The sequence below is a fragment of the Dermochelys coriacea genome, chromosome 2 (genome assembly GCF_009764565.3).
Source record: "Dermochelys coriacea isolate rDerCor1 chromosome 2, rDerCor1.pri.v4, whole genome shotgun sequence".
Lineage (NCBI taxonomy): Eukaryota > Metazoa > Chordata > Testudines > Dermochelyidae > Dermochelys > Dermochelys coriacea.
This window is the reverse complement of record NC_050069.1, coordinates 54,539,837-54,556,170: the sequence shown is the minus strand read 5'-3', so window position 1 is coordinate 54,556,170 and position 16,334 is coordinate 54,539,837. Positions and strand designations below refer to the sequence as shown.

General features: G+C 42.8%; 1 protein-coding gene across 3 annotated transcripts in view; it reads left to right on the top strand.

Moving 5' to 3' along the window:
• The first annotated feature begins 1,134 nt into the window (after nucleotides 1-1,134).
• Nucleotides 1,135-16,334, top strand: part of ZC2HC1A (zinc finger C2HC-type containing 1A) — a 61,566-nt gene continuing 46,366 nt past the window's right edge. For 2 of the 3 annotated variants that reach the window (XM_038393068.2, XM_038393067.2), the window contains exon 1: nucleotides 1,135-1,200. In XM_038393068.2, the coding sequence (XP_038248996.1) occupies nucleotides 1,185-1,200 (16 nt within the window). In that variant the 5' untranslated portion in view covers nucleotides 1,135-1,184. Of the gene's footprint in view, nucleotides 1,201-6,391; nucleotides 6,414-16,334 lie in introns of those variants that run through there. The other variant, XM_043507686.1, reaches the window with a different exon arrangement.

The following is a 16,334-nucleotide window of genomic DNA, read 5'->3' as shown; positions in this document are numbered from 1 at the left end:
GCAGGGGTCAAAGTAAAATTGAGCTCTTACCAGTACAGGGCCTGCTCTGCCTCCCCCACCCCACTCCACTCCACTCCCCCAGAAGGGGCAGGGCTTCTGGTGGAAGGGGCCTGGCCTGCGCTGCCCGGGGCTCCTACAGCGATTAAAAGGGCCTGAGGCTTTTTAAATCACAGCCCCCAGGGTAGCTACTTCTTTTCAGAGGCTGCGGGGGAGGAAAAAAGGGCAACAACATTAAAGGGTACTTTGCAGCAGGGCCACCGATGGGGGGCGCAAAAGGGGCAGTGAGGTTAAAAGCACTGCCCCGGCAGTGCTTTAAACTCAGCCGTACGGGCCGGTACTGGTGGCCACTTTTTACCGGTACTCTGTACTGGACCGTACCTCCTTACTTTCATCCCTGACACAAGGGGACAGAAGACCATAAGGACGGCCATACTGGGTCAGATCAATGGTCCCTCTAGCTAGCACAATAGCCTATCTTCGGACAGTGGCCAATGCTTCAAAGGGAGTGAACAGAACAGGGCAATTGTCAAGTGATCCACCCCGTCATCCAGTCCCAGCATCTGGCAGTCAGAGGAAACTTGGGAGGTATGGGAAAGAGTAGCAATGTACTGGGATTTGGGGTGGGGGGGTGCAGTAAAAGATATACAGGGATCTGCGGGAGGATTCAGGAGGATGGAAGGTAAATTGGATTTGGGGACAGCGGGACTGCAAGGAAATTGGGGGGAGGAGGCAGGGGTATTTTAGGAGATCGGGGGGAAATCAGAGATGCGGGAAAGCTGGGGGGCCACCAGGGGGATTTAGAGAAATTGGGGGCCGTGGGGATTTGGGAAGGACTTGGAGATGGAGGGGGACTAGAGGTCAGGGGCATTTGGGGAGCGATGAGAGAAGCAGCAGATTGAGGTTTGCGGGGTGGGGAGGCGGCGAGGATGCGGGGGTATTTGGGGAGAGCTCAGAGGAGCAGGGGTAGGTGGCCAGGGCTAGGGAAAGGCGGCAATCGCGGGGCAGCAGGCAGCGCCCCAGCCCGGCCAGGCCCGACGGACAGGGGGGCTCGGTCTCCCCCTCCCCCTCCCGCTCCCGCACTGCGCGCCGCGCCCGCCCGGGGAAGCCAATGGGAGCGGGGGATGTTAGCGGTCGGGGGTGGGGCCGTGTTGCTACGGCAGCGGCAGCCGGGGCCGGAGCGCGCCATGGAGGAGCTGGAAGGTGAAGGGTGGGGCGCGGGGATCAGAGACCGCAGCGGGCCCCCACCCCGGGCCGGGCCGGGCCTTTGTGTGTGTCCGGGGGTCTGGGAGGGGAATATGAGACCTCAGCTCCGCCTTGGGCAGCGCGTCCCTCGCCCCCCTGTAGGGAGCCGCGGGGTCGGGACGAGGGGCCTGGCACCCCGCGCTGGCTGGGCTCCCTGTCAGCTGGCTCCGGGGTAGCAGAGCCCGCGGGCCGGAGCTGCTGCCTGCGCCTGGGCGGTGCCGGGCAGCGAGGGGCGCTGTGTGCCCGCAGCGGGGATTCTCCGCGCCCGGGGACATAAACCAGCAGAACAGCCTTGTTCCCTGCCCCCGAGAGAGACTTCACAGCCGCCAGGGCGGCACCTTCCCCCCGTGAGGGGGGTTTGGCAGCCAGGCTGCGAGTGCTCTTAGTAGCCAGGTCACCCCTCCGGTGTCTCTTCCCCCCCACCCCCCCGTCACCTTGTCGGGCCAGTGCTGGCTCCACAGCTGAGCGCTCAGTGTTGGTCTCTTGTGTTTAAACGTAAAAAGCGGAGCAAGTCCCTGATTATCTCTGCAGCCTTTCAAGTTCCCAACATAAGGTTCCACCTTGCTGATGTGCTGCAGCGGGCTGATGGGGATGACTACTGCATTGTTTTGGGTGGTGCAAGCATCCTTGTCTGTCTGCCTTTTTTAACAAGAGGATTGTGCTAGATCGTATTGCAGGCTTTAAACACTCGCTTCGGGATTGCCACGGTGACTAAGTATTTCTCAGATATTGTAAATGGTTGGTTATGCACTGGTCTGCACTACAAACTTACGTTGATATAACTATGTCCACACTCCTGAGCAACATAGTTATACTGAACTAACCCCCAGTGTAGATGGCGCTAACGCTATAGTTACTTGCGTCTTGGGAAAGTGAAGTACCTACGCCAAATAGGTAGTGATCAATGGCTCCATGTCTAGTTGGCAGCTGGTATCAAGCAGCGTGCCCCAAGGGTCAGTCCTAGGGGCCGTTTTGTTCAGTACCTTCATTAATGATCTGGAGGATGGCGTGGACTGCACTCTTGGCAGTTTTGCAGAGGACACTATACTGGGAGGAGTGGTAGATATGCAGGAGGGTAGGGATAGGGTCTAGAGTGACCTAGACAAATTGGAGGATTGGGCCAAAAGAAATCTGATGAGGTTCAACAAGGACAAGTGCAGAGTCCTGCACTTAGGACAGAAGAATCCCATGCACTGCTACAGACTAGGGACCCAATGGCTAGGCAGCAGTTCTGCAGAAAAGGACCTAAGGGTTACAGTGGATGAGAAGCTGGATATGAGTCAACAGTGTGCCCTTGTTGCCAAGAAAGCTAATGGCATTTTGGGCTGTATATATAGGAGCATTGCCAGCAGATCGAGGGACGTGATCATTCCCCTCTATTCGACATTGGTGAGGCCTCATCTGGAGTACTGTGTCCAGTTTTGGGCCCCACACTACAAGAAGAATGTGGAAAAATTGGAAAGAGTCCAGCAGAGGGCAACAAAAATGATTAGAGGGCTGGAGCACATGATTTATGAGGAGAGACTGAGGGAACTGGGATTATTTAGTCTGCAGAAGAGAAGAATGAGGGGGGATTTGATCGCTGCTTTCAACTACCTGAAAGAGGGTTCCAAGAGGATATATCTAGACCAGTGGTTCTCAAAGCCGGTCCTTATTCAGGGAAGGCCCCTGGCGGGCCGGATCGGTTTGTTTACCTGCTGCGTCCGCAGGTTCGGCCGATCGTGTACACTGTAATGTTCACTCTTAAAGTATTGCTGTCATTCTTAAATATGATCCTGGTATTTGAAAAATGAGTATGGCTAAATCATGGTGTCTCATGCTTTATCAAATGATGCCCTTTTGGGCACTAAAAACTAATTAATAAAGCTAAGATTTTGTTACGGATATTTTTAGTAAAAGTCACAGACAGGTCATGGGCAACAAAGAAAAATTCACAGAAGCCTGTGACCTGTTCCTGTCTTTTACTAAAAATATCCATGACAAAATGGGGAGCCAATGTGGGGCGCCTGGCTGGGAGCTCCAGAGGCCCCCACCACATGTGGGGGTCTTGGAGCTCCAGGGTTCCTCTCCCCCCGCAGCGGTGGGAGTTACGAGGGCTGGCCAGGAGCTGCGGGGTCCCCCACCATGTGGCTCAAAGCCCCCCAGTGCCCACAGCAGCCAAGAACTGCGGGGGTCCGCCGCTCCACCCATGGCAGCCAAGAACTGCGGGGGTCCCCCTCGCCACCCACGGCGGCTGGGAATTCGTGGGAGCAGTGGAGGGCCCCTGCTTCCCTCTGTGGTGGCCAGGAGCTCAGAGGGTGTCCCCACGCTGCTTGCGGCAGCCAGGAGTTCCTGGGAGCTGCAGGGGACCCCTGCCATTTGCAGCAGTCAGGAGCTCCAGGGTCACCCCTGCTGCTCATGGTGGTGGGGAGCTTTGGAATACCCTGTGCCATGTGCAGCAATGGGTAGCTGCGGGAGGCCCCCGCTGCCCATGGCAGCCGGGGGGTAGAGGAAGTACCCCTGCTGCAGGTGGTGGCCAGGAGCTTGAAGGGGGCCTCCGCCTCCTCAGGTGGTGGGAATACCCTGCAGCTCCCATCTGCCTGCCCGCTGACGTCATGGAGGTTTTTGTAGGTCATGAGTCCATGACTTCTGCCACCTCCGTGACAAAGTCTTAGCCTTACTCTTTAAACCTTTCTCGCAGATACTTCTATGGCCAGATTCTGTCTTCACTTACACCTGTGGCAAATTTGTACCTTCCTAATTTGTGAGCCAGTTGGGGGTTTCATGCAGTGTTAATCATGGTAGAACATTGCCAACTGTCTCTCCATCCAAACTAGTTTGGGATTGACCGGAAACAAAAATGTTTCAAATTTTTCAGCGACTTGGGAAAAAAAATCATTCGGTCTGAACAAAATATTTCATTTTAGATTTTTTTCAATTTGTGTTTTAAATACAATTGAACCAAATTTCAAAATGAAAAGTTTTAATAAAAACTTTGTTGTTTAATAATAACAACAATCAAAACATTTTATTTAGAAAATGTCAAAACAAGAGTTCTGACTTTTTTTTAAATTTATTTTATTTTTTTCAGAATTTTTTGGTTCCCCCCCCACTGAAAACATTTGGCAAATTTGGAAAATGTTTCAGTTGACTCAAATCTGCGTTTTTCAGATCGGTATTGTTAATTTTTTTTAAAGTTACTTTTTGAAAACAGTATAAGACCTGACTTTTAGAGGTGCTGACTAAGGACATTCAGCTCACGTTAACTTCAGTTGGAGTTGTTTATGCTCAGCACTTCTTAAAAGTAGGTCCAAACTTCTTCAGAGTCAAAGATGGAAGTACTGTTTGGCAGAACCCTCTATCAGCTAGGGAGCAGAAAGATTTTTATCATGAACTTCATAAAATGTTTTATGAATGCTGACATGCTTGCATTTCAAGAATTCTTGTGCCATCTTGAAGGGGCACTGTCAACTTGAAATCTAATGAGGTTTAAAACATGAGTTTAAAGTATTTTCATGTAAGACACTGGCCCCTGAATCCTCTTCCAATTTTTGTGGGTTTACAATCACATTTTTCTTTTTAAATCTTTCCCTCTTTCTGTTGCTGCATGAAAGACCCACACAAACATGAGAAGCTATATGTACAAGAGAAACAGCTAAACTGACAAAATGCTGTCAAATGCACAAAGTTTTTAAAACATAAACAATTTTTATTTAGTTTCTGGTTCATAATAATTGTTTGCAGCAATAGTAGGTAAAATATTTTCAGATAGAAGTGTGTGTTTTGTTTGTTTTTTAAAGCTGATTTTGTCCCTTAAGTGAGAGAGAGAAGTCTCTGCACTTTTATAGTGCAGTGGAAGACAGTTATGGAGTTCAGTTTCAACAAGAGTTTTAAACGGTTATTTTGTAAAAATCGCATTGAAGTAGCAAAAAGAGCACTATATGCATTTTTCATGGATTGATCAAATGGAATTGATTAAAAAAAGAGTTTAAAAATCACCAGTTTTTGCAATTTTTCACATTTATCTCACTTTTCTTGCGAAAGGATAACAAAGAAATATAAAACACTTATCACAGATATTATTCTATTGTGTAGAATACTTTGTGTAACACACTGGCAAAGTATGTCAAGTTTTCCAGTGGCTGGTGTAGAAAAGGACTAGCAGTTACTCCTGAAGCTGAAGTGGTAAGGGCTTCTCAAACCCTGCTGCTGATCTTTGTAGGGGATTGATACAGTTAAAACAGATTCTGTACTGAAAAGCTACGATCTGTAAATTGTGTGTAAATCAACAAAATATACATTTTTGTTACACATCAGAAATTATACAAATACACATATCAGAAATCTGTCATGTATTTTGCTTGTGTGATGCTATGGTCAGTTTGTATATTAGAATCCTCCTCTTGCTTGTATGACGCCATGGTCAGTTTGTATATTAGTCATCCTCCTCTGTGCACAGAAGATGTGAGTCTGTGACAACTCTCATTTTGAGGGTCAGGCTCATCAGTACAACCTCTTTAGACACATGCTTCTAACTCTGGCAGTCATTGGTTCAGTCCCTTATGGTGGCTGTTGCACAGATGTCCAACATTGGTATGTTTGTACGCTTCATACTGTCAGACGGGGCTTAGAGAAATGTGGAGCACAATAGGCAGGCCTGCTGGTGTCATGCAGGCACATGCATGCTGTTGCTGCAGCCACTTGTCTGTATTCAATTTCCAGAGGGTCATGAGAAGCTACAGAATGTTTTGGGAACTGCACTGCACTGAGCGATGACACAGACTCCTTTGCAAAGGTTCCCTCCAACTGACAGGTTACACTGTAACTTTTAAACATGAAGAGTTTTTACTCATTACTAAAAAAGCAATAAATATCTCAATTTAATCAAACTTTACACTCTGAAACAAAACCTTAAGTGACCTCAGCAGTGTTAAGGTAGCATAATTCCTGTCACAGGGTAGTTGGCCTCTTTAACGGGAGTCAGGGCCCAGTCTACCCATTATTGGCCTTTTTATAGCAAACAACTCCATCTAGCAGTTAATTAACTAACGAGCACCTGGGCCTGATAAAATGCCATGAGAGCTCAGTTTAGAAGAGTTGCTCTTAGCAACCTTGAGGGGAGCACCTTGAGACTCTAGCAGCGAAAGGATGAAAGAGGTCTGTTAACCCCTCCAAGCTGATAGATGAAATGAGTGAGTAAAGAGGAGAAGCTGATTGAGGATTACAGCTGGCCTGAAGCATAACCCAGCTTTGGGAGGAGGGTTGGGGACTCCTGAACTTGGGAGAGGATGCTTGTTGGCATGAGCACCAGAACCAGAAGAAGGGTTGGACTCGAGGGGCCAATGAAGGAAGGGTTTTCTTGTATTCTGTAAAAGGAGTCAGTAAATGAGACACCACGAAGGAAACATCTCGTTCTCGGTTCCCAGTTCTGAGTACATCATTGCCAGACCAAAAGAGGGGAGCAGCCTTGCAAAGCCCCGTTATGTATCAAGAGAGTGTGCTCGTAGGCATCAGCCTGTCTTGCTTCCCCAGTGCATGGAATATCTGACAATCAGATGTGCTGATTTGTGGATATAATTATTTTAAAAGCATATGGGGTCAATGTAAGGGTTTTGCACTAGAATTGCACTAGAAGCTGAGGTATATATTGCTTTTTGGTATCTGTTGGAGATGGAAAGGAAAGCCTTATGGTGTACTGTAGTACATTATCAACTGCACTAGCAATATGAAGATGGAAAGGAATGTGTAAGTCCTTCCTCTTTTGAATTCCATTCTTTTCAATTTTGGGTGGATAAAGTATGCTCTGCTACTAACATTTTGTTTGCTAACTGCATTCTAAGTTCAAAGAAACTGGCCCCTAACTAGAAGTATTAAGGAAGTATTAAGAAAGGATGGGTATTGAGAAGAAAGAACTTATTGTGTTTGAAGCATGCTGGCTCTTTGAGCATTTATGCATCTAACTTCTGAGGCAATCTAGTGAATAGTTTATCTAAACTGGAATGATGGCCTTAATTAAATGAAGTATCCGCTTAAAATTTCCAGCAGCAGCTTAATTGTAACTAACAAACATACTTCAACAAGTTTCAGAGTAGTAGCCGTGTTAATCTGTATCCGCAAAAAGAAAAGGAATACTTGTGGCACCTTAGAGACTAACAAATTTATTTGAGCATAAGCTTTCGATGCATGCATCCGATGAAGTGAGCTGTAGCTCACGGAAGCTTATGTTCAAACACTTTAACAAGGTATCCACTGTTGTTAGTTACAGCATACAAAGGATTTTATATTCACACCTTCTCCCTCTGACTTGATCATATTCTACAAATGTAAGCATAGATAGCATATGTCTATACAACATTCAAATGGAGAATTTGAAAAATTGGCAGCGCAGTTTATTAGGCCCAATCAAATTCACGGTCCATTTTGGTCAATGTCACGGTCATAGGATTTTAAAAATCATAGATTTCATGACTTCAGCTATTTAAATCTGAAATTTCATTGTGTCATAATTTTAGGGTCCTGACCCAAAAAGGAGTTGTAGGGGAGGTTGCGGTACTGTTACCCTTACTTCTGCACTGCTGCTGGCAGCGGTGCTGCCTTCAGAGCTGTGCAGCTGGAGAGTGGTGGCCGCCAGCAGGGAGCCCAGCTCTGAAGGCAGAGTCGCCGCCAGCAGCAGCACAGAAATAAGGATGGCATGGTATGGTATTGCCACCCTTACTTCTGTGCTGCTGCTGGTGGGGCACTGCATTCAGAGCTGGGCACCCAGCCAACAGCCGTCACTCTCTGGCCACCCAGCTCTGAAGGCAGCGTAAAAGTGAGAGTAGCAATACCATGACTCCCCTAAAATAACTTTGACACACACACCCCACAACTCTCTTTTGGGTCAGAAACCCCACTTTGAGAAAGCTGGTCTCCTCTGTGAAATCTGTGTAGGATAGAGTAAAAGCACACAAAAGAACAGATTTTTACAGGGGAAGACCAGATTTCATGGTCCGTGATGTATTTTTCATGGCCATGAATTTGGTAGGGCCCTATTTATTAGCCACCTTTAGAGAGTACATCCCTCATTTTAGTCATCTTAATCTTTTAAACGTTTAAATATGCCTTCCCAAGAAGTGTTTTGCAGATGGCATATTTTACATGTGGTCACATTGTCATTTTTGTATGACTATTGCTTGTGCTATTAGTCAGTCTCTGCTTCTGTTACATAATATAGTAAAATTATAAATAAAAATGGCATCCCAGACAACACTGATCCATGGAAATTTTGGCGCTCAAGGGACTGTTGTCTGAATCAATATCACAAGATCACAATATCTTTTCAAATCAAAACAATCTGAAGTGTATAAGCACTGAGATTCCTCCCCCTCCCCCCCACAACTCAAGTGGATGGAATACTAATAATAGCAGGGAAAAATGCAAATGTTTTGGAAAAATTATGTGAGGAAGCAGTGAAATTTGAAATTGTGTGGGAATACTCTTGTCAGCCCTTGCATAAATGTTTGTGAATTTTTAGAGATAATCTGATGCATCTACATCATATAAAAGGAAATGTTTATACTAGAGAGTTTCTGCAGGTTTGAATGGAGTTTTGGTTGCCACAAGTGACCAAGATTTTATGTCAGCACAGCAGATGAATTTTGAAGGATAACCTATGGCATTTCACACAAATGTCAAACTGCTACTAATAGATATAGTACATACATTTTTTTCAGTTTAGACAACAAATTTTATCTAGGTTTGCGGACAAAATTTTAAAAAGAGAAAATTTATAATACAATTTCAATTAAAAATTAGGGCTGTCAAGCGATTAAAAAATTAATTGCATTAATAGAATACCATTTATTTAAATATTTTTGGATGTTTTCTACATTTTCAAATATATTGATTTCAATTACAACACAGAATACAAAGTATAAAATGCTCATTTATTTTGATTACAAATATTTGCACAAAAAACAAAAGAAATCGTATTTTTCAATTCACCAAATACAAGTACTGCAGTGCAATCTCTTTATCATGAAAGTTGAACTTACAAATGTAGAATTATGTTAAAAAAAAAAAAACCCTGCATTCAAAATAAAACAATGTAAAACTTTAGAGCCTACAAGTCCACTCAGTCCTACTTCAGCCAATCGCTCAGACAAACAAGTTTGCGGGAGATAATACTGTCCACTTCTTGTTTACAGTGGCACCCGAAAGAACACGGGTTTCCATGCCACCGTTGTAGCCGACATCACAAGATATTTGTGCCAGGTGTGCTAAAGATTCATATATTCCTTCATGCTTTAACCTCCACTTCAGAGGACATGCGTCCATGCTGATGACGGGTTCTGCTAAATAACGATCCAAAGCAGAGTGGACTGATGGAGTCTCATTTTTGTCATCTGAATCAGATGGCACCAGCAGAAGGTAGATTTCCTTTTTTATTGGTTTGGGTTCTTTAGTTTCTGCAGCATAATGTTGTTCTATTAAGACTTCTGAAAACATGTTCCACCTCGTCCCTCTCAGATTTTGGAAGGCACTTCAGATTCTTAAACTTTGGGTCCAGTGCTTTAGAAATCTCACATTTGGTACCTTTTTTGCCTTTTGTCAAATCTGCAGTGAAAGTGTTCTTAAAATGAACAACATGCGTTGGGTCATCATCAGAGGCTGCTATAATGTGAAATATATGGCAGAATGCGGGTAAAACAGAGCAGGGGACATACTATCCTCCCCCAAGGAGTTCAGTCAGAAATTTAATTACCGCATTATTTTTTTAAAGCGTGTCATCAGCATGAAAGCATGTCCTCTGGAATGGTGGCCAAAGCATGAAGGGGCATACGAATATTTAGCATATCTGGCACGTAAATACTTTGCAATACCCGCTACAAAAGTGCCATGCAAATCCCTGTTTTTACTTTCTGGTGACATTGTAAATAAGAAGAGGGCAGCATTATCTCCCATAAAGGTAAAACAAGCTTGTTTGTCTTAGCGATTGGCTGCACAAGAAGTGGGACTGAGTGGACTTATAGGCTCTGAAGTTTTATTTTATTTTGTTTTTGAGTGCAGTTATGTAACAAAAAAAATCTACATTTGTAAGTTGCACTTACACAACAAAGATAGATTGCATTACAATACTTGTATGAAGTGAATCGAAAAACACTTTTTGCTTATCATTTTTACAGTGCAAATATTGTAATAAAAATAATACACACTTTGATTTCAATTACAACACAGAATACAATATATATTAAAATTTAGAAAAACATCCAAAATATTTAATCAATTTCAATTGGTATTGTATTGTTTAACAGTGCGATTAAAACTTTGATTAATTCCGATTAATTTATTTTAGTTAATCACATGAGTTGACTGCGATTAATCGACAGCCCTAATAAAAATTTAATGACACCGAAGATGCTCCTCCCAAGTATCAGATCCAGCCACTGGAGGTGAAACACGTTTGAGAAGCAAGCATTTCTGGTTATTGCTGCGGTAACTGGAGGCAGCTGAAAATTTGGGGAGCATTCTCCAAACACAACTGACAGAAGATCTCCTGGAGCATGAACTTTTATAAACCAATGATGATATAGCTGCTCTAAAACTATCTCTGATTTCTTTTACCCAGACAGCCAACGTCTTATCTAGGTAGAGCTCAGCCAGCTTATTCTTTTTCAGGAATCAATCTCTACCAGGTACTGGGAAAACCAGGTGACTGTACAGTTTGGGTTCAGTGAAATGGAGATTTAGAGCTGTGTGGCGTAAGCATAGTGGTGCCACTTCAACCCGAATCATCTTGCTATTTCTCTCCAGTGTCCTGCATAAATCTTGAACAAGGTGGGTCAGGATGGAACATTGTAATTCTCTACATGAGATTACTTCAGATCGATAATTTCTACTCTGTCCTCTTGGAGAGAAGTATATCAAGTCATTTAACTCTGACTTTATTTTCTTCTACACATTGCAGATGTGTTAACTGTTTGTGGTCCATGGTATCAAAGGAAGCTGATTGCAGATTTTTTAAAAAAACATCTAAGATGCTGGATCTTTATTCAACTCCTGGAGATTAACCAAGGAGACTATTATAGTCTCCATACCATTCCCAGACCTCAAACTAATCCGAAAGGAAATCTGAATGCTCTAGTATTGCCAGAATTGCCTTGCTATACCCTCACTGATCCTTTTTAAAAAAAAAAAAAAAAAAGAGAGACAGACAGACAGTTGGAATAAGGACCTGGTTTCTCCAGCAGGATCGTTCATTTGAGAGATTCTGCTGCCCTCTCATCCTCATGCAAGGGATTGGTAATATTCAGCAATATTGAACAGTGTTTCCCTGTTTGATTTTGTCAGTAAGGAAGAACATGAGTCTTTCATCTTTTTATTCTGTGTTTGTATAGAGCCTAGCACAATGGGATCCTGGCCCATGACAGAAAATAAATTATAAATCTTAACTTATGGCAAAAGCTCAGATAAGGGTTCTGTATTTGTCCTCCTTTCCAGGTAGAAACTTGATCTCTCTGAATTTCTGTGTAACCATTTTGCTTCAGGCTGTGCTGGGAATAGAGACAATAAAGATGAGATACTTTCACAAGTAAAATTACAATATTAATGGCATAATATACTATAATCCATGTGGAGATAAAGAAACATATACTGCAAGATATTTTAACATTTATACAGAAAAAATATAAGTAGACATTAACAAATCACCCTCAAAAAAATCTCAGACACAAATTATAAAATTTTAAGGGTAACAATTGAGACAGTGAAATGCAGAAAACTTGCAGAGAGCATGATTAAGAACAGGGAGAGCTCAAAGGTGTTTTGAATTTCTGAAATTGGATCCAAATAGTCTTAGAAAAGATGGCAGCATATCAGCAGTGAACTATATCAGCATATAGCAGTCCTGCTAAGATGCAGAGAATTGAACTAGAAGTTCCACTAGAAAATGCCTTCCAACTTAATTTAGTTTGTGATCCATCAATGTTTCATTGATTCTTCTCATTTTTAATTCCAAACACTCCTATGAAAAGTACTTCTTGAGGAATTCTTTGCCACTGAGCACATGAAGAATTCATGTCCCATGCAGATTTTTTTTTCTCTGCAGAAAATACATTCTGCTGGAGAAGTATTGAAGTTATGCCTCTTGCCCACCAGGGGCTGCTGTGGTGCAAGCACAGAGGGTAGCTGCTCACCAGCCATAACAGTCAATAGGGAGAGATCAGAGACTGCGCCCTGCCCACGGGACCAGGTGAAGAGGCACATGAGGGGTGGGGACAGACTGGAGTGGGGGTGCAGAGCGACATGAGGACAAGTTGGGAGTGCAGGGCCACATGGGGACAGGGACAGATGTGCCGGACTGACTGCAAGAGGTTAGGGTTTAGTAGCTTCCTAACAATCCCTGCCTCACACCCCTCCAAAAACCCCTGTTTCATGCTTCTCCCACCCATACCCAACAACCAGGTTCACTCCCAGGCTTCTCAGCAATTACCTCCCTCTCCCTCAGCTCCTTCATTACCTCTGACTCCCCGAAGCCTTTTCAGTGCTTCTGAGAGGTGCGGGAAATTCATTTCTGTATTGTAGTTTAAATGAATTATTGCTCGAAGTTCTGTATTATTAAAGAATTTGTCATAAAAACCATTTCCTGAATCTTTTTGATCGTCTGTTGTTACAGACGTACTTGTTGACAGCTATTTTGAAATAAATTGCCAAAATAATTGAAACTGGTGTGATTATATTGTTATTTTGACAAATAAAATTGGCAGAATTTTAAAATATTGTGTGCAGAATTTTAATTTTTTGGCACAGAATTCTCTGCAAAGTAGAGAAGATACAGTATCACTGGATAGTAATTTTTTTTGGAAGATAGCACAAGTAATGTGGACTGTAATATAGCACAGAGGCTGATTTCAGACCTTACTTGTATGTTGTGCTCTATGCTCTCTAGAAAACAGACCCATTGGTAAAGCATGTCAAGTGCCCTGATAGCGCCTCATGCTGCATCACTGAAGTCAGTAGGAGATTTGCCTTGACTTCAATAGAAGCAGGCTGCTAGCGAGTGGTCGTGTAGATGAGACACTCCTTTATGTTAAGTGGTAGGAGTCTGTGCTAGGGATCTGAAGTAAGTGGAATTGATTTAAATCACCAATTTTAATCACTATTTAAATAATCATTTTAAATTTTGTTTTGCATTTGCACTTTTTAGTTATGTTTCTAAAGAAAGGTTGAGTTTAATTGGTGAGTAACCATTGAAACACGTTGATTTGCAACTAAATACAGCCTTTACTCTAAAGTTGGTACTACTTCTTGCTATCCAGGAGGTTACACTATATCAATACACATTTATTTAAGCAGTTACATTGCTTAACATACATTTATTCAGATTCTTAATTTTTACATGTTTGTATTATGTTAGAAAATGGTGAATGATGCATTTCTTTCTTAGATTAGTTTTTTACTTGTGATTTGTGTCAACGTCTATTTGGATGAAATTTGGAATTCAATTAAAAAATGTACGAAAACATAACCTTTAATATCAGTTAATAAAACTACTTTAAATGTGCTGGATGGTGGAGGGGGAGAAGGAGTTTCTCAAACCATGTGTGGTGCTAGGCAAGTCCGAAAACCAAACTTATCACAGGTATACACTAATTGTGTTCCTTATTTTCGAGCGCCTGATTTGAGACCTGGGGCCTAATCTGCAGAAGTGCTTAACACTCACTGCAGCAACGGAGGTCAATGGGAGCTATGCTTTGAACATAGAAAGTGCTACAGAATGCTAAGTACTCTGAAAAATCAGATCCTAGGCATCTCAAATTGGGCACTCAAAACGTAGACATTTTCAAACGTAATTCTTAATTTCTTTGTCCATAAAACCATGTTTATTACACCCAGTTGCATTTACACAGATTCTACAATGCAGCTTTTATAACTTCTATCATGCTTTAACTTTCTGTACTATTTTCTTTTATGCTATATTTTGAAAAGTGTTTATAAGCATTGGTTATTGTGATTAGTATAAAATATTTAATAGATGTCTTTAGCTTCAAATTGTAAATGGCAGGTTGTAAATCTGAGGTCCATTTTGGCCAAAAGGCAAAAAGGGGCCTTATCAAAAACAAGACACAACTTTTGTATAAGACACCAGTTATCAAGATGATCTTTGCCTTTTGGAAGAGACAGAAAAAGCTTAAGATACTTGTTTTAGAAAGAGTCCTTGCTTTAACAGAATGTAAGAATGTTCTTTTTATGAGCAAAGATGGCTGTGGTGTCTGTTTATTTAGCTTGTAAGCTCTTTGGAGCAGGGACTGTCTCCTTGCAGAGTTTTTCTATATACGTCTTAAGGCTAAGCTGTGAACTGTCTCCCCGGAACTTTCCCTAGAGACCCTTCTTCCTAGCAGGTTTCCCCACTGTCTTGTCTCCCCTCCCCAGGGACTCGGACAGCTTCTCTCAGGGGACCTCCCTGCTTCTTATAGGCATCAGGGTTCTCTCAGAGTGTCAAACTTCCTATTCCAAGCACACAGAGAAAAGCTACCCAGAGGCCAATTACAAGTTCATTTTATTGAAGCTAATATCATAGATCTGGCACATTCTGGAATGCAGCCAGGGCATGGCATCGCTTTAGTGGCAATGACAGATGATCTGTCATTGGATAGAGGGCAGACATCCATTCATATCCTCCTGGACCTCTCCGCAACATTCAATATTCCATTAATACATAATGCTGTAGTGGCAGCTCTGCACACTGCCCCATCCGCAGGCAGTGCCCCTGGAACTCCCATTGGAGCCCGGAGGAGCCTATTGGTAGGTGTAGGAGCCAGAGCTGTGAGAGTTTAAGCATTGTCAGGTAACTGATTGATTACCCAATTAATATAAAAATTCTGTACTCAAATGGCTTCTTGCATTAGTTACCAGTTATAGCGAAATCATTAGGCTCCATAGTGGTACAGTAAAAACCTTACCGTTTACATAACAGTGATATTGGGAAGTTCTTGGATTAGCTGATTACATTTAAATGATAAAACACTTGCAAAAGTATATCTCAAAAGAGATTTTATGCTATCTTTAAGCATCTAAGGAGTTACAAGATTTGGACTATTGAGAGAAAATGCGTTAGCAGAAGTAAATGACATCTTCTGTAAAACATTTTTCAACCATCAATGTTTTTCTTAAAGTTTGAAGGCCTTAGAGTGCTTGTAGAAGAAATTATTTTCAATAAGAATTTTTTAAGGGTTTAATTGAGGTTTTCGTCTATGAAGGTGGAAGGGGTGGGCAGAAAGCCCATTTTTATGACTTTGACACAACTTCTTATTAGTAATGATTCGTATAGTAGTATCTAAGGGTCAACTGAGGATGGGGCCCCAGAGTAATAGGCGTGGTACAAACCAGACTAGTAGACAGTCCCTGCCTACTAATAGGGATCCCCTGCCTCGTTCATTACACACCTTTTGATTTCTCCAAGAGATGAAGCAGGGGTCCTTCAGACAACAGTCTCCTTTGCTACAGAACCAGGACTCATCCCTAGTGCAGGGCCATCCCTTGCACCCAGTAAGGCAGGTGTCATATGGAAAAACTTGTATGTATATTTCAAGTGTGCCTCATAATGCATAACAAGGGGATGCAAATTAAGATTGCCCAGGCAACCTTAATTCTAGCATTTCCTAACTTCTGAATGCTTGACTTTGCAATCTTAATTATGTTGTTTTAACACAGTTATTTTTTGTATAATTTCTTAGGTTTGTAAAAAGGCAAACTGAAAAAACAAATCCCATCAAGTGGCTTCATATTGACACTCACTTGGTTCCTCAGTAGGGTGGAGCCTTTAAATATATTGCACAGTTGTCTGCCACTTGAGCTAATGGAATAAAAGATAACAATAAATAGTAGGTGGTCATCCTCTGTGAACTAACACCAGAGAACAATGAGACTTTTTGTCAGAGAGTAGGACACACATTTGCTGACATCAGAGGAATGGTGAGATCTTGGGTTCCATTCCAGGCTCTGGAGGATAGTATATTCTAGTGAGCACACTCTTTTGCCTGTTCCCTCACCAAGGTTGATACCTTCTGCTTTGTCTCTTCCAACTTGTCCCTGCCTTGCTCCTGGTCCCTACCCCAGTCTCCACTCCTCAGGCT